Source organism: Heteronotia binoei, chromosome 15 (genome assembly GCF_032191835.1).
Source record: "Heteronotia binoei isolate CCM8104 ecotype False Entrance Well chromosome 15, APGP_CSIRO_Hbin_v1, whole genome shotgun sequence".
NCBI lineage: Eukaryota > Metazoa > Chordata > Lepidosauria > Squamata > Gekkonidae > Heteronotia > Heteronotia binoei.
This window is the reverse complement of record NC_083237.1, coordinates 61,740,151-61,755,470: the sequence shown is the minus strand read 5'-3', so window position 1 is coordinate 61,755,470 and position 15,320 is coordinate 61,740,151. Positions and strand designations below refer to the sequence as shown.

General features: G+C 48.4%; 1 protein-coding gene across 3 annotated transcripts in view; it reads left to right on the top strand.

The window, feature by feature from the left end:
• ACLY (ATP citrate lyase) overlaps positions 1 to 15,320 on the top strand; it is a 150,891-nt gene that overhangs the window by 58,228 nt on the left and 77,343 nt on the right. For all 3 annotated transcript variants that reach the window (XR_009556255.1, XR_009556254.1, XM_060256663.1), the window contains 4 exons: positions 4,763 to 4,844; positions 7,342 to 7,452; positions 8,713 to 8,840; positions 11,350 to 11,443. Coding sequence is in view for 1 of the 3 variants with exons in the window: in XM_060256663.1 (XP_060112646.1) it covers positions 4,763 to 4,844; positions 7,342 to 7,452; positions 8,713 to 8,840; positions 11,350 to 11,443 (415 nt within the window). In the remaining 2 variants the exon portion in view is untranslated. The remainder of the gene's footprint in view (positions 1 to 4,762; positions 4,845 to 7,341; positions 7,453 to 8,712; positions 8,841 to 11,349; positions 11,444 to 15,320) is intronic.

Below are 15,320 nucleotides of genomic sequence, written 5' to 3'. Positions count from 1 at the left end.
AATTGGGTGTTGAACCTCCTGACTCTCACACTTTACCTCCAGTTCCTGCATTTGAGGCTCTGCCTCCTGACTCTGCTCGTCAGGCTCTGTGCCAGCATTCGGCTCACCTTCTCCAGCCCCACTGGGTGCCACCTCCTGGGCTGGAGTTCTGGGCTGCGCTCCAACATCGTTATCGCTACTTGGCAGCAGGACAAATTGTTTCTGCAAGGAGTGCAACCTTGGCCAGCTGCTTTCTTCATTGAACTGGGCACTCTTACTAAGTGTTATCTTGCATTTGCTATTGCAGAAACGATAACACCTGGCCCTTGGCTTGTAGCCCAGAAAAATTAGGCTCTCTGCCCGGACATCCCCCTCCCCGCTACTCGTGGAGTGGATGCCAACCCGAGCCCGTGACCCAAAGACTTTTAAAGAACTCAAATCTGGGGTCTTGTTCAACAGTAACCTGTAAGGCACATTTTTCACAGTATTACACCAAACCCTATTTTGCAAAAAAACAGCTGCATGTATGGTTTCTGCCCAATAGGTCATTGGCAGTTGTGCATCCTCTAACATGCAATACATCACATTCTGCAATACAGCCCCATGCCCATTTTCTCGGGGCGTTGCCGGGTTCGTCAGACGGTGGGCGATGCCCTTGTTCTCCAGCCAACGTTTCATCTGGTTAGATAAGAATTCCCCCCCTCTGTCGGTTTGTACAGCCAGGAGATTAACCCCTAATTGTCTCTCCACTGCTTTGACCCACTTGGTGAATGTCTTATACACCTCAGACTTATGCACCATGGTGAAAACCCACGCGTACCTCGTGTGGTCGTCGGTGGCCACCAAGCAGTATCTCCTCCCCGACAGACTCTTTGGCAATGGGCCAATAACGTCTAAATGGACTAGTTCCAGGGCTCGTGTGCTTTCCCTTGAGCTTTCTTTAGCAACAGCACACGCCTTGCTTTTGGTCTTCTTGCAGACCTGGCAATCCAAGTAACATTTGCAAGGGTTTACTTTCAAACTAGGCACAAGCTCCAGGGTTTTCTTTAACGCCCTAAATCCGCAGTGCCCAAGTCTCCTATGGAGCAAATGTATACAATTATTGTGCACAGGCTCATTCGACACCTGAGCCACCTGGGCACAATCACTCTGGACCACATACAGTTTACCTTCCCTCTTTCCTGTCACAAGCAACTTTCCCCCACCTCCCAGGATTTTGCAGCAGGTTTTCTCAAATCTCACCTGGTATCCCTGGTCAAACAGTGTGCTAACACTCAACAGGTTAGACTGCAGTGAGGGTACATACAACACATTTTGCAACATACATTTCAGTGCAGGAAATTCCACATTGCCTGAGCGAACAGAATTGGCAGTGGTCCCATCAGCCAATCTCACATACTTATGCTCAGGACTGTCAATGTTTTTCAACAACTCCTTCTCGCAGCAGAGATGGCTCGTTGCCCCGGAGTCTAAAATCCAAGCAGACCCTGTGCTCTCTACTGCAGACGTGACCAGCCGGGTTGCTTCCTCACACGGGCTGGCGGTCCTCCGCTCTCGCCGCACACGCCCCCGCCTCTTCTCCCTCTCAGGGCAAGCTCGGAGCAGGTGCTGCGACGACCCGCATCCATAGCAGCGACGGACTGCAAACGCAGTCGGCTCCACTTCCTCCACCTTCGGACGCCTGCCAGCAGCAAAAGCTGGCTCATTCTTGGCTGTCTTCCCGGACACACCGATAACAGCACGCTGCCTGGCCGACACCCCCGGACAGCTCACGGCCGCAATTCTCTCTTGGAAGTCAAGCAGGTGGGCACAGACGTATTCCATGGTCAGGGTCGCTACGTCCACCGTCTCCAGAGAAGTTATCAGGGGAGTGTACTCAGGTGGCAACGACGACAGCAAAATGTACACTCTGTCGTCTGGAGCTACAGTCTTGCCTCTTGCCTCCAGCTCAACGAAACAGTCCGTTAGCCGTTTGATGTGATCTTTCACACACCCTCCAGCCGGCATAACGGTGCGGAACATCCTCCTTGTCAAGGCCATGAGGGAACCAGCAGTGGTGCTAACATGCACCGCACTCAACGCGTCCCAGGCAGCCTTGGGAGTGTCCTTCCCTCGCACATAAACCAGCTGGTCATCTCCTATAGATAGCACTATGTTGGCCAGTGCCTTATCCGATAACACAGTCTCGGCAGGAGATAAGTCAGCAGGGGGGTTACTCACGAACAGCCATTGCCCTTCACGCTTGAGGTAGTGTTGCATTCTCAGGCTCCACACCGCGTAGTTGGCTGAGGTGAGCTTCTCAACGGCTACTCCAAGCTGTTGCTGAGCCATCGTGCCGACTCCTCCTCACAGCTGGCTGCCGACGTCCCTCTGGCTCTCAAACAGAGAACGGTGGTGCTTCTGTGTCCTTCACCGGCGTTCCTCGCCTCCGGCTCTTTCCAAACTCACAGTCAGCTCAACTCTCAACTCTCTCCTCCGCGCAGCGGAACCGCCCTGGGCCCATAACCCTGTCGGAGCGGGAGTAGCAGAGTGAGGGAGATGACTTGCCCGACACAGGGCTTCAGGAAAGAAAATCAGGCAGACACGTGCAACTAGTGCCAAAAGGTGTATTAACATATATACACAACAAGTGCTCTCTTGTGCAGTCTATACAATATCACCTCCACGGACAAAGTGCTTCGCCTAACCACCATCTCACAGGGAGAGACCTGTGTGATGCACACACAGATCATATATAGTCCAAGCAGCCAATCCTGGCCGTGCTGACTCAGCAGATTGCATCACTTGGCTTCTGCCGGCTCAAGCCGGTCTGCTGATCAGGTCACTGTGACCTAGCCTGGCAGCTAGATCACCAGCTGTCATACTGTAGCTGTCAGACTGGGTTTATGTAGATTCTTGCTCCAACACTCCCAGAGCTATTCTTGCAAGAGCAGTTCTCAAAAGAGCTCTGTCAGCCCCACCTGCCTCACAGGGTGTCTGGGGACAGGAGGGGAAAAGAGATTGTAAGCTGCTCTGAGACTCCTTGAGGTAGTGAAGGGCAGAGTATAAAACCAACTCATCTTCTCCTCCTCCGGTCTGGTGTAGTGGTTAAGTGTGCAAACTATTATCTGGGAGAACCGGGCTTGATTCCCCACTCCTCCACTTGCACCTGGTGGAATGGCCTTGGGTTAGCCATAGCTCTGGCAGAGTTGTCCTTGAAAGGGCAGCTGCTGTGAGAGCCCTCTCCAGCCCCACCCACCTCACAGGGTGTCTGTTGTGGGGGAGGAAGGGAAAGGAGATTGTGAGCCGCTCTGAGACTCTTCGGAGTGGAGGGCGGGATATAAATCCAATATCTTCATCTACCTCACAGGGTGTCTGTTGTGGGGGAGGAAGGGAAAGGAGATTGTGAGCCGCTCTGAGACTCTGTCCTTGAAAGGGCAGCTGCTGTGAGAGCCCTCTCCAGCCCCACCCACCTTACAGGGTGTCTGTTGTGGGGGAGGAAGGGAAAGGAGATTGTGAGCCGCTCTGAGTCTCTGTCCTTGAAAGGGCAGCTGCTGTGAGAGCCCTCTCCAGCCCCACCCACCTCACAGGGTGTCTGTTGTGGGGGAGGAAGGGAAAGGAGATTGTGAGCCGCTCTGAGACTCTGTCCTTGAAAGGGCAGCTTCTGAGAGAGCTCTCTCAGCCCCATCCACCTCACAGGGTGTCTGTCGTGGGGGAAGGAGATGAAAGCGATTGTAAGCCGCTCTGAGACTCTGATTCAGAGAGAAGGGCAGGGTATAAATCTGCAGTCTTCGGCTGCTGCCTCTGCTTCTTCTGCTTGGACTCAGTTTCTCACCTGCATAAAGCTAATATTAAAATTTTGTTTCCAGTTTAAGAATATGCAAGTATTCATAGGCTGGGACTTCTAATGTAGGGTGCATTTCCAGAGTTCTGAGAAAAATGTCATCGACTCCTAAGTCAGAGGAGAGGATGTGTGTGATCGTATGAAGCTGTCTTGTACTGTATCTGATGACTGGGTCTGCTTGCCTGGAAACACTGCAAGGTGTCAGGCAAGGGTCTAGAGGTACCAAAGACCGAACATCCGTCCTTCTACATGTTCAGCCACTAAGCTACAGTGTCTCCCATATCCACAGCAGAGGGGAAGAAATGGACTGTTTCTACTTCAGTGTCTAATATCCAGTGCTTTTTTTGTAGCAGGAACTCCTTTGCATATTAGACCACACTCCCTTGATGTAGTCAATCCTCCAAGAGCTTACAGTAGGCCCTGTACTAAGAGCCCTGTAAGCTCTTGGAGGGTTGGCTACATCAGAGGTACATGGCCTAATATGCAAAGGAGTTCTTGCTACACAGCTAATATTGCTTCCCTGTGTAAGGGACGTCCGGCTTGCCTCGAATCAACTCCCTGTGGAGATCCGGGCCCTACCGGATTTGCTTTCATTTTGGAGGGCCTGCAAGACGGAGCTGTTTCGCCAGGCCTTCGGTTGAGATAAGCGGACATCCTCTCATTCCACTGCTTATACCATCTATTGCCCTCCCCCACAATGGGCTAAAAAACTACAGCAAGCCAAAATATTATATTTTCCACCTGAAATATGTGCCTGCCCGCCTGTGTATATTTTTTGAGTTATGTTCTACTTGTATATTATTAAGTTATTGTTGTATTTTAACTGTTTTATTACGACTGTGATCCGCCCTGAGCTCGCATGGGAAAGGGCGGAATATAAATTAACCAAATAAAGAAATAATATTTTTAAACATCACCAGCGCCCAAACAGATTTTGTTTGTTTGTTTCCTTCTTCCTAGATATCCCGGTTCTACTTTCATGGATCATGTTTTACGCTACCAGGACACTCCAGGGGTGAAGATGATAGTGGTGCTGGGAGAAGTGAGTGTCTTGCGTTCCATCATTCTGTCTTTTGGGAAGAGCGCCAATGGGATGCGACACAAAACCTCCCTTGCATTAGAGAAACAGACTGCACTAGCTGAAAGCAAATTGGAAGCCAGTGTAGATTAAACAAGATTGGAGCGATATGGTCCCCATGGCCTACTCCAGTAAACCCGCTGACCTCAGCATTCTGTACTGTGGCTTCCCGAACGCAGGGTTTAACCATCCCCCACCAGTGTTCCCTCTAAGATGAGTTACTGTGAGCTAGTTCAGTTTTTTTACCTCTAGCTCACACCTTTTTGTCTTAGCTCAGGAAGGATGGCCCCAGAGCAAACTAATATATGCATAAGCCAAATAGCTCTCACGACTTTAATGCCAGTAGCTCACGAAATAGAATTTTTGCTCACCAGACTCCACAGCTTAGAGGGAGTATTGTCCCCCACCCCTGTGAACATCTCTCATGCCGTTTTGCTTTTCCGTAAAGGCTTGGCAGGAGCATTATTGTATTCTTTAAGGGGGAAATGTTCTTATTTTGCCTGTTTATTTTGATAAAAAAATATCTTTCTGTGGCTGCTTTTTCTTTGCCAGTCTGGAGGAGCAACAGGGATTTTTCTTTCATTAATTCTTTGGTCTTATTTCTTTGTGTATTATGTGGTTTTGTGTTTGGAAAACACAAAAGTTTACACGGGAAAACCCCCCCAAAACATCTCCAGTTGTAATCTTAAGGGTTTCCTCAGTGACGCCGTTGTTATGTATTGTTTTAACTCTGAATTGTAGGTTTTTATTGTTATTAGTTTAGGTTGTGATCTGCCCTGAGCCTGTTTACAGGAAAGAAATACAATCTGAGAGAGGTCACTATAAAGGATAACACAACAACAAATACACGCTAGTGACCAGTTTACTAAGAAATATATAGAAACCTTTCCAAGTGTCCAGAACATGTACATTCAAGTCCCAAAGTAGTGTGGTGACAAGCCAATCGATTAAGTACTTCTTTCTTTCCCGTCTTCATCAGACCTGAGAGCCAGTTTGGTGTAATGGTTAAGTGTGCGGACTCTTATCTGGGAGAACCGGGTTCGATTCCCCGCTCCTCCACTTGCACCTGCTGGAATGGCCTTGGGTCAGCCATAGCTCTCTTATCTGGGAGAACCGGGTTTGATTCCCCACTCCTCCACTTGCAGCTGCTAGAATGGCCTTGGGTCAGCCATAGCTCTCTTATCTGGGAGAACCGGGTTTGATTCCCCACTCCTCCACTTGCACCTGCTGGCATGGCCTTGGGTCAGCCATTAGCTCTGGCAGAGGTTGTCCTTGAAAGGGCAGCTGCTGTGAGAGCCCTCTCCAGCCCCACCCACCTCACAGGGTGTCTGTTGTGGGGGAGGAAGGTAAAGGAGGTTGTGAGCTGCTCTGAGACTCTTCGGAGTGGAGGGTGGGATATAAATCCAATATCTTCATCTACCTCACAGGGTGTCTGTTGAGGGGGAGGAAGGTAAAGGAGATTGTGAGCCGCTCTGAGACTCTTCGGAGTGGAGGGCGGGATATAAATCCAATATCTTCTTCTTCTTCACTAACAAAAGAAAATATTAGACAAAAATATCAGAAGGACATTCAGACACCACCAACCCTCTTCCGGTGAAAAAATATCATACTTACATATTGATTCAATTATATAGATTCTTTGCATAATTTTAAAAAAAGAGGATGCAGAGCGTCTCTAACAGCAATTTCACATCGGCTACAGCTCAGTATGAGGCTGCAAATGAGATGTTTGCCTTTTTATACATGTTAGTTGCACCATTAGGGTGCGCAAGAAGCCACATACCGAACTGTGGCCGATGTGAAATTGCTGTTGGAGATGCTCTGCGTCCCTTTTCTTTAAAATTATGTAAAGAATCTATATAATAGAATAATTGTTAGTGGTCCCAGGTCTGATGAAGACTGGGAAGAAACAAGCACTTAATCGATTGGCTTGTCACCACACTTCTTCGGGACTTGAATGTACATGTTTTGGACACTTGGACTGGTTTCTATATATTTCTTAATAAATTGGTCACTAGCTTGTATTTTTTGTTGCGTTTGCGGGAAAGGGCAGAATATAAGCCTACTAAATAAATAAAGACCCTTCGATCCAAACTTGCCTCAAGCCAAGGTCTGTGCCGCCTATTTGTAAATGCAGGTGGTTTCATTGGGTTACCTTTGCCTCCAGTTTGGTGTAGTGGTTAAGTGTGTGGACTCTTATCTGGGAGAACCGGGTTTGATTCCCCACTCCTCCACTTGCACCTGCTGGAATGGCCTTGGGTCAGCCATAGCTATCACAGGAGTTGTCCTTGAAAGGGCAGCTGCTGTGAGAGCCCTCTCCAGCCCCACCCACCTCACAGGGTGTCTGTTGTGGGGGAGGAAGGTAAAGGAGATTGTGAGCCGCTCTGAGACTCTTCGGAGTGGAGGGCGGGATATAAATCCAATATCTTCTTCTTCTTCTTCTTCTTCTTCCTTCTCCTAGATCGGAGGAACCGAGGAGTACAAGATCTGCAGAGGGGTTAAAGAAGGCCGGATCACTAAACCTGTCGTCTGCTGGTGCATTGGTACCTGCGCCACCATGTTCTCTTCAGAGGTAAAGAGATGTGTCATAACAAGGAGAGGTGTTTGATAGGTGGTTGCAGGGCTTTCTTTTTGTAGCAGGAACTCCTTTGCATATTAGACCACACCCCTCTGATGTAGTCAACCCTCCAAGACCTTACAGGGCTCTTTGTATAGGGCTTACTGTAATCTTCAGGAGGATTGGCTACATCAGGGGCTTGTGGCCTAATGTACAAAGGAGTTCCTGCTTCACAGAAAGCCCTGGGTGGCTGAATGTGACCGGTCTTTGGTGGTGGAGAGTGCTGTCAAGTCGCATCCAACCTACGGCAACCCTGTAGAGGTCGTGGTCGATAACTCACTGAAAATGCCAAGACAGTTTGCGATTGCAAAAAAAGGCCAATGCCAGGCTGGGAATTATTAGGAAGGGAATTGAAAACAAATCAGCCAGTATCATAATGCCCCTGTGTAAATCGATGGTGCGGTCTCATTTGGAGTACTGTGTTCAATTCTGGTCACTGCACCTCAAAAAAGATATCGCTTTGGAAAAAGTGCAGAAAAGGGCAACTAGAATGATTAAAGGGTTGGAACACTTTCCCTATGAAGAAAGGTTGAAACGCTTGGGGCTCTTTAGCTTGAAAAAACATCGTCTGCGGGGTGACATGATAGAGGTTGACAAGACTATGCGTGGGATAGAGAAGGTAGAGAAAGAAGTACTTTTCTCCCATTCTCACAATACAAGAACTTGTGGGCATTCAATGAAATTGCTGAGCAGTCGGATTAGAACGGATAAAAGGAAGTCTTTCTTCACCCAAAAGGTAATTAATACGTGGAATTCACTGCCACAGGGGGTGGTGGCAGCTATGAGCATAGCCAGCTTCAAGAAGGGATTGGATAAGCATATGGAGCAGAGGTCCATCAGTGGCTATTAGCCGCAGCGTATTGTTGGAACTTTCTGTGTGGGGCAGTGATGCTCTGTATTCTTGGTGCTTATGGGTGGGGGGGGGCAACAGTGGGAGGGCTTCTAGCCCCACCGGTGGACCTCCTGATGGCACCTGGGTTTTTTTGGCCATTGTAGTGTTAGATAGTTTTAATTTGTAAGTTTTAACTGTTTTAGACCATGTTGTTATCTGCCCTGAGCCCATCCACAGGAAAGGGCAGATATAAGCCAACTAAAATAAATAGATAAATCATCCCAGGTTCAGACATTTTGTTATTTTTTTTAAATATGGATTTTAGTTCAATTGCTAAGACTGCAAGCCTTGCTAAAGCTCTTTTCCTGTTTTTCATTTCACAGGTCCAGTTTGGGCACGCAGGAGCCTGTGCCAATCAAGCATCCGAAACGGCCGTGGCCAAGAACAAAGCTCTAAAAGAAGTGGGCGTTTATGTCCCTCGGAGTTTCGACGAGCTGGGCGATGTGATTCAGTACGTGTGTTTGGTGGAGCATCCACCTTTCAGCATCTTTCTGATCAGTGTGCTAAGGTGCATGGAGAGCCAGTTTGGTGTAGTGGTTAAGTGTGCGGACTCTTATCTGGGAGAACCGGGTTTGATTCCCCACTCCTCCACTTGCACCTGCTAGCATGGCCTTGGGTCAGCCATAGCTCTGGCAGAGGTTGTCCTTGAAAGGGCAGCTGCTGTGAGAGCCCTCTCCAGCCCCACCCACCTCACAGGGTGTCTTGTGGGGGAGGAAGGTAAAGGAGATTGTGAGCTGCTCTGAGACTCTTCGGAGTGGAGGGCGGGATATAAATCCAATGGATCATTAAGGGAGAAAAAGTACGTTGCCATTGCCCTTATAGGAAGAATCCCTAATCTCAGAGGAGAACATCTACCAGAGGCACAGGTACGCAGTTCTTGCAACTCGATATCCAGGAGTCTTTGTTTAAGCAGGGGTGGAATTCTGGCAGGAGCTCCTTTGCATATTAGGCCAAACCCCCTGATGTAGCCAATCCTCCAAGAGCTAACAAGGCTCTTTTTTTGTAAACTCTTGGAGGATTGGCTACGTCAGGGAGGTATGGCCTAATATGCAAAGGAGCTCCTGCTGGAATTCCACCCCTGTGTTTAAGTAAAACAAAAGCAGCTTTTTTTTATGACAGGGAAAGCAGATATATAACTCTTATACTACTACCTCTTCAATATTTCGGGCAGAAGCTTTGTTTAGCAGGATGCCTTTTAATCTGCACAGCCCATCAGAAACCCTGCTGGGCAAAAGTCCCACCTAGCCCCTCCCACTTTCTAAAAGCACTTGGGGGTCGCCACAGCACCCACAGGCATCACGTTAGGTTAGAGCCGGGCGTCCCCAACATGCACCGTGGCACCTGCCAACATCTTCTCTGGTGCCCACCGAGTGTTTTTAGAAAGTGAGTGGGGCCAGACAGGGCTTCTGATTGGCCACTGGAGATTTGATTGGCTGTACAGATTTTTTTTTAAGCGTTGCTTTGGCGGCAGCTGCCAACACAGCACAAGGGTCTACACCAGGGATACGTCATATGTTTGAGAGCCGCAAGATATGAACGTCAGGTGTTTGAAGGCCGGCAAGCAGGAAGGCAAATAAATGGGGGAAGGAAGGAGAGAGGGAGAGGTGGGATGAAAGCCACTTTAAATGCATTCTGCAAGCTGGCTGATGGGGTGGCAGGGGCTTCAGGAGCCATACGATATGCGTGAAAAAGCCACGTGCGGCTCCCAAGCCGCAGTTTGGCCACCCCAGTCTGTACTGTGTTCCTGAAGGTAAGTGGTGGCTATTGCTTTGTGGCTGGTTCTGCATTTTGTGGCAGCCGTTTTCTTGCTGTGCCAGAATTCCATGCTGGGTCGAAATTCCAAATCTGCCCATGAGCTCAAGAAGTTTGGGGACCCCTGGGATAGAGAGACAAAATTCACGGAGCTGTGCAAAAGGTTCCTGTTTTCCATTTTGTTTTGTTCTCCCCCAATTGTCAAACTCCATTGATGTTAAGCAGGATACAACACAATATTTCTTGGGAGGAGGGAAGTGGGGCAGTAAGTTATCAAGCCAAAAAGGCTCAGTGTAGAGTACAGTAGACACATATTACATTGAACACGGTCAATTATTACAACTTAGATTATGAAGTATTGCAATATTTCCAAAGCACATATCAAGGCAGGTAAGCTTAAAAGAAATTGGAAAATAATTCCAAAAATAGACAAATAGATTTATAAATACAGATGATGAAGAAGAAGAAGAAGAAGATATTAGGTTTATATCCCGCCCTCCACTCCGAAGAGTCTCAGAGCGGCTCACAATCTCCTTTACCTTCCTCCCCCACAACAGACACCTTGTGAGGTGGGTGGGGTTGAGAGGGCTCTCACAGCAGCTGCCCTTTCAAGGACAGCTCTGAGAGATCTATGGCTGACCCAAGGCCATTCCAGCAGGTGCAAGTGGAGGAGTGGGGAATCAAACCCGGTTCTCCCAGATAAGAGTCCGCACACTTAACCACTACACCGAACTGGCTCTCGTATCAGAGATGATTATATAAAGCAGTGTTAGGTGCTACGGATCAAGAAGAAACAACAAGTAGGCATTTGTACGGTTTGGTGAAGTGTTTGATGTATACCATTTCATCCAAAGAAATAGAAGCCATTTCTTTAAGAGTTGCGAGCGTTCTATTTGAGAATCTAGAAATTGTAAATCAGCTGGGATTTTATCAAAGGCGAAGTAGTCCCACACTTTGATACACCGTGACTTCACTGCAGGGAGGCTGTTTTGCGAGTCGCTTTGAGGCACTCTCGGGCAGGACTGCAGGAAGACAAGGACCTTGTAAGGAGGAGATCCTCGCTTGCGAGGGCAACGAGGGGATGGTCTGGAAAAACTGCAGCCGAGTTTAAGCGTGCCCTGGCGTCAAAAGACAGCCTGCTGCTCTGAAACGCGAGCCTCTTTTGTGTCCAGAAGCTGGCATCAATTCCTCTTTCTCCTTCCTGCCAGGTCCGTGTATGAAGATCTTGTTTCCAAGGGTGTGATTGAGCCCGCTCAGGAGGTGCCGCCCCCTACTGTGCCAATGGATTACTCATGGGCAAGGGTAGGTTTGCGCTTTTCTGGGTGGCTAGTGGGGAACCGAGCAGGTGGTCTGCGAAAGGGGTTTGGTTGGACTGGCTTCTTGAATCATCCAGTCAAAAACTTTGGGAGGCTTGCAAAAGCTTATGCGGGAAGAAGCTGGTCCACTGATAGTAGGAGTGTCACCCTGGACTTTTGAGGGGTGGAGCAAAGAGGAGGGTGGAGTTTGTGGAGGGGAGGGACTTCAGTGGAGGTATAATGCTACAGAGCAGGGGCATTGAGCTCATTTGTTATGAGGGCCAGATCTGACATAAATGAGACCTTGAGGGGCCAGGCCATGTTAAACCAGGCCATGTGTGAACTTATTTAAGATTAGGTAGCAGAGAGATAAATTTTATAAGAAGAAGAAGATGAAGATGATGATATTGGATTTATATCCCGCCCTCCACTCCGAAGAGTCTCAGAGCGGCTCACAATCTCCTTTCCCTTCCTCCCCCACAACAGACACCCTGTGAGGTGGGTGGGGCTGGAGAGGGCTCTCCCAGCAGCTGCCCTTTCAAGGACAGAGGCTCAGAGCAGCTCACAATCTCCTTTACCTTCCTCCCCCACAACAGACACCCTGTGAGGTGGGTGGGGCTGGAGAGGGCCCTCACAGCAGCTGCCCTTTCAAGGACAACCTCTGCCAGAGCTATGGCTGACCCAAGGCCATGCCAGCAAGTGCAAGTGGAGGAGTGGGGAATCAAACCCGGTTCTCCCGGATAAGAGTCCGCACACTTAACCACTACACCAAACTGGCTAAAAAGCACAAACACAAATATATATATTTTCAAAACTTAAAACGTTAGCACTCATTGGTCTTAAAGGTGCTTTCTTTGTATTTCTCCCATGGGATCCAGGGAACTGGGCAAAGGAAGCTCTGGCTCTTTCCTTCCTTCCCCAGGGACTGAGGTGGGGGGAAACCTCAGCCAATAGAAGGAAGAGAGACTTGCTGTGCGATGGAGAGAGCCTGGCAAAGCAAGCTCTTCCTTCCCCCTTCCTCCCCTAGGGAGGAGCCTCAGCCAATGGAGAAAAATAGAGGTTTTGCTCTGTAGCTCTTGTGCAGTTGAGCAAGCCTCGCAAAGCAAGCTGAGATGCAGAAGGAAGCAAAAGAGAGGGAGAAGGAAGCAGATGACAGCCAGTTGCTCGGGGGCCTGATGGAGTCCTCCGGGGGCCTGAGTCAGCCCCCGATCTGCTTGTTTGACACCCCTGCTGTAGAGTCCACCTTCCAAAGCAGCCATTTTCTCCTGGTGGGCTGATCTCTGTTGCCCGGAGACCAGTTGTAATCCCAGGAGATCTCCAGCCACCACCTGGAGGCTGAGAACCAATGATCCGAACAGGCTACCGTGATCAAAGATTGCTAAGTGCCATTAACAAACAATAGGAGAAATTTAATCTAACAGATGTGTCTATAAATCAACATACATAATATGAAAAGCTTCACATCCGACTTTACAGTAGAAAATAATCTTCACATTCAAGAGAAAAGTTGTGACAGGTTTGTTAACTTCAACTTCCTGTTTCATACGAAGATTTCTTCAGGCTTGGGACTTACCAAACTATGAATAAATAATAAATTTATCAGTACCATCACCGTCTTACGCATACACATATAATTAAATACGACATACAAATTTACTTACATATTACAAAGTCAGTCAAGACACAATCTCATTCTCCTTTACAGAGGGACACATATTATTTAAACCTATTTAAATCTGCACCATCCTCTTCAAGGACTTGAAGATGGTGATCCTATCACCTCTCAGCCGCCTCTTCTCCAGGCTAAACATCCCCAGCTCCTTCAAGCTTTCCTTGTAGGAACTGGTCTCCAGCTCTATCACTGTCTTCATCGCCCTCCTCTGGACCCGTTCCAGCTTGTCTAGATCCTTCTTAAAATGCGGTGCCCAAAACTGAACACAATACTCCAGGTGAGGTCTTACCAGAGCAGAGTAAAGCGATACCATCGCTTCATGTGATCTGGACACTAGACTTCTGTTGATACAGCCCGGAATTGCATTTGCCTTTTTAGCCACCGCATCACACCGTTGACTCATGTTCAGCGTATGGTCCACTAAGACCCCTAGATCCTTTTCATATATACTACTGCCTAAGACGAGTCTTCCTCATATAGGTAGAGTGTGGGAGAGGGTGTTGCCAGGAAGGGCTAATTAGAGTCAAAACGCATAAGCCATAGATACAGCTACACTTGGATTAAGGCAGTTTGTAAAATGTGTGAATAGCAGCAAATGAGCATACAACATAATTTTAAAAACTTCCAACCGCCCAGACCTGGGTAGCCAGACAAGCCCGATCTCATCAGATCTGGGAAGCTCAACAGAGTCAACTCTGGCAAGTACTTGGGGGAGAAACCTCCGAGGAATACCAGGACTGGGAAGCAGAGGCAGACATATCAAGCCTCCTCTCTGAAAAACATCCAAGCCCCAATAGGGCTTCCAGGCACGCATATGTGCATGTGTGCGCGCACACACACAACACTAAAAAGAGAGTTTACAAGCAGATTTAAGAACCGAAAGGATATTAGCATGTGTAGTGAGATAATAAGAAACTGGTATCTCTGTTAAGCCCTGGGAGTTCTGTTGTCCTGGGTGTTGTGATAAGCAGGGCTTTTTTTGAGCAGGATCGCACAGGAACACAGTCCTGGCCGATGCAAAAGAGTTCCTGCTGAGCTTTTGCTACAAAAAAAAGCCCTGTGTGAAGCAAATAGTGGTGCCTAATATGCAAATGAGTTCCTGCTGGACTTTTTCTGCAAAATAAAGCCCCGGCGATAAGAATTTCAGAAACAGACTAGAATGGGAGATTGCTGAGCTGCAAGTTATCACCACGCTCAGAACTATGGAACCCCCAGGGCTTATACTCAGAATAAGAACATAAGAGAAGCCATGTTGGATCAGGCCAGTGGCCCATCCAGTCCAACACTCTGTGTCACATAAGAACATAAGAGAAGCCATGTTGGATCAGGCCAATGGCCCATCCAGTCCAACATTCTGTGTCACATAAGAACATGTTGGATCAGGCCAATGGCCCATCCAGGCCAACATTCTGTGTCACATAAGAACATAAGAGAAGCCCTGTTGGATCAGGCCAGTGGCCCATCCAGGCCAACACTCTGTGTCACAGAAGAACATAAGAGAAGCCATGTTGGATCAGGCCAATGGCCCATGTAGTCCAACACTCTGTGTCACAGAAGAACATAAGAGAAGCCACGTTGGATCAGGCCAATGGCCCATCCAGGCCAACATTCTGTGTCATATAAGAACATAAGAGAAGCCCTGTTGGATCAGGCCAGTGGCCCATCCAGGCCAACACTCTGTGTCACAGAAGAACATAAGAGAAGCCATGTTGGATCAGGCCAATGGCCCATGTAGTCCAACACTCTGTGTCACAGAAGAACATAAGAGAAGCCCTGTTGGATCAGGCCAATGGCCCATCCAGGCCAACACTCTGTGTCACAGAAGAACATAAGAGAAGCCATGTTGGATCAGGCCAATGGCCCATGTAGTCCAACACTCTGTGTCACAGAAGAACATAAGAGAAGCCCTGTTGGATCAGGCCAGTGGCCCATCCAGGCCAACACACTGTGTCACATAAGAACATAAGAGAAGCCCTGTTGGATCAGGCCAATGGCCCATCCAGTCCAACATTCTGTGTCACATAAGAGAAGCCATGTTGGATCAGGCCAACGGCCCATGTAGTCCAACACTCTGTGTCACAGAAGAACATAAGAGAAGCCCTGTTGGATCAGGCCAGTGGCCCATCCAGTCCAACATTCTGTGTCACAGAAGAACATAAGAGAAGCCATGTTGGATCAGGCCAATGGCCCATGCAGTCCAACATTCTGTGTC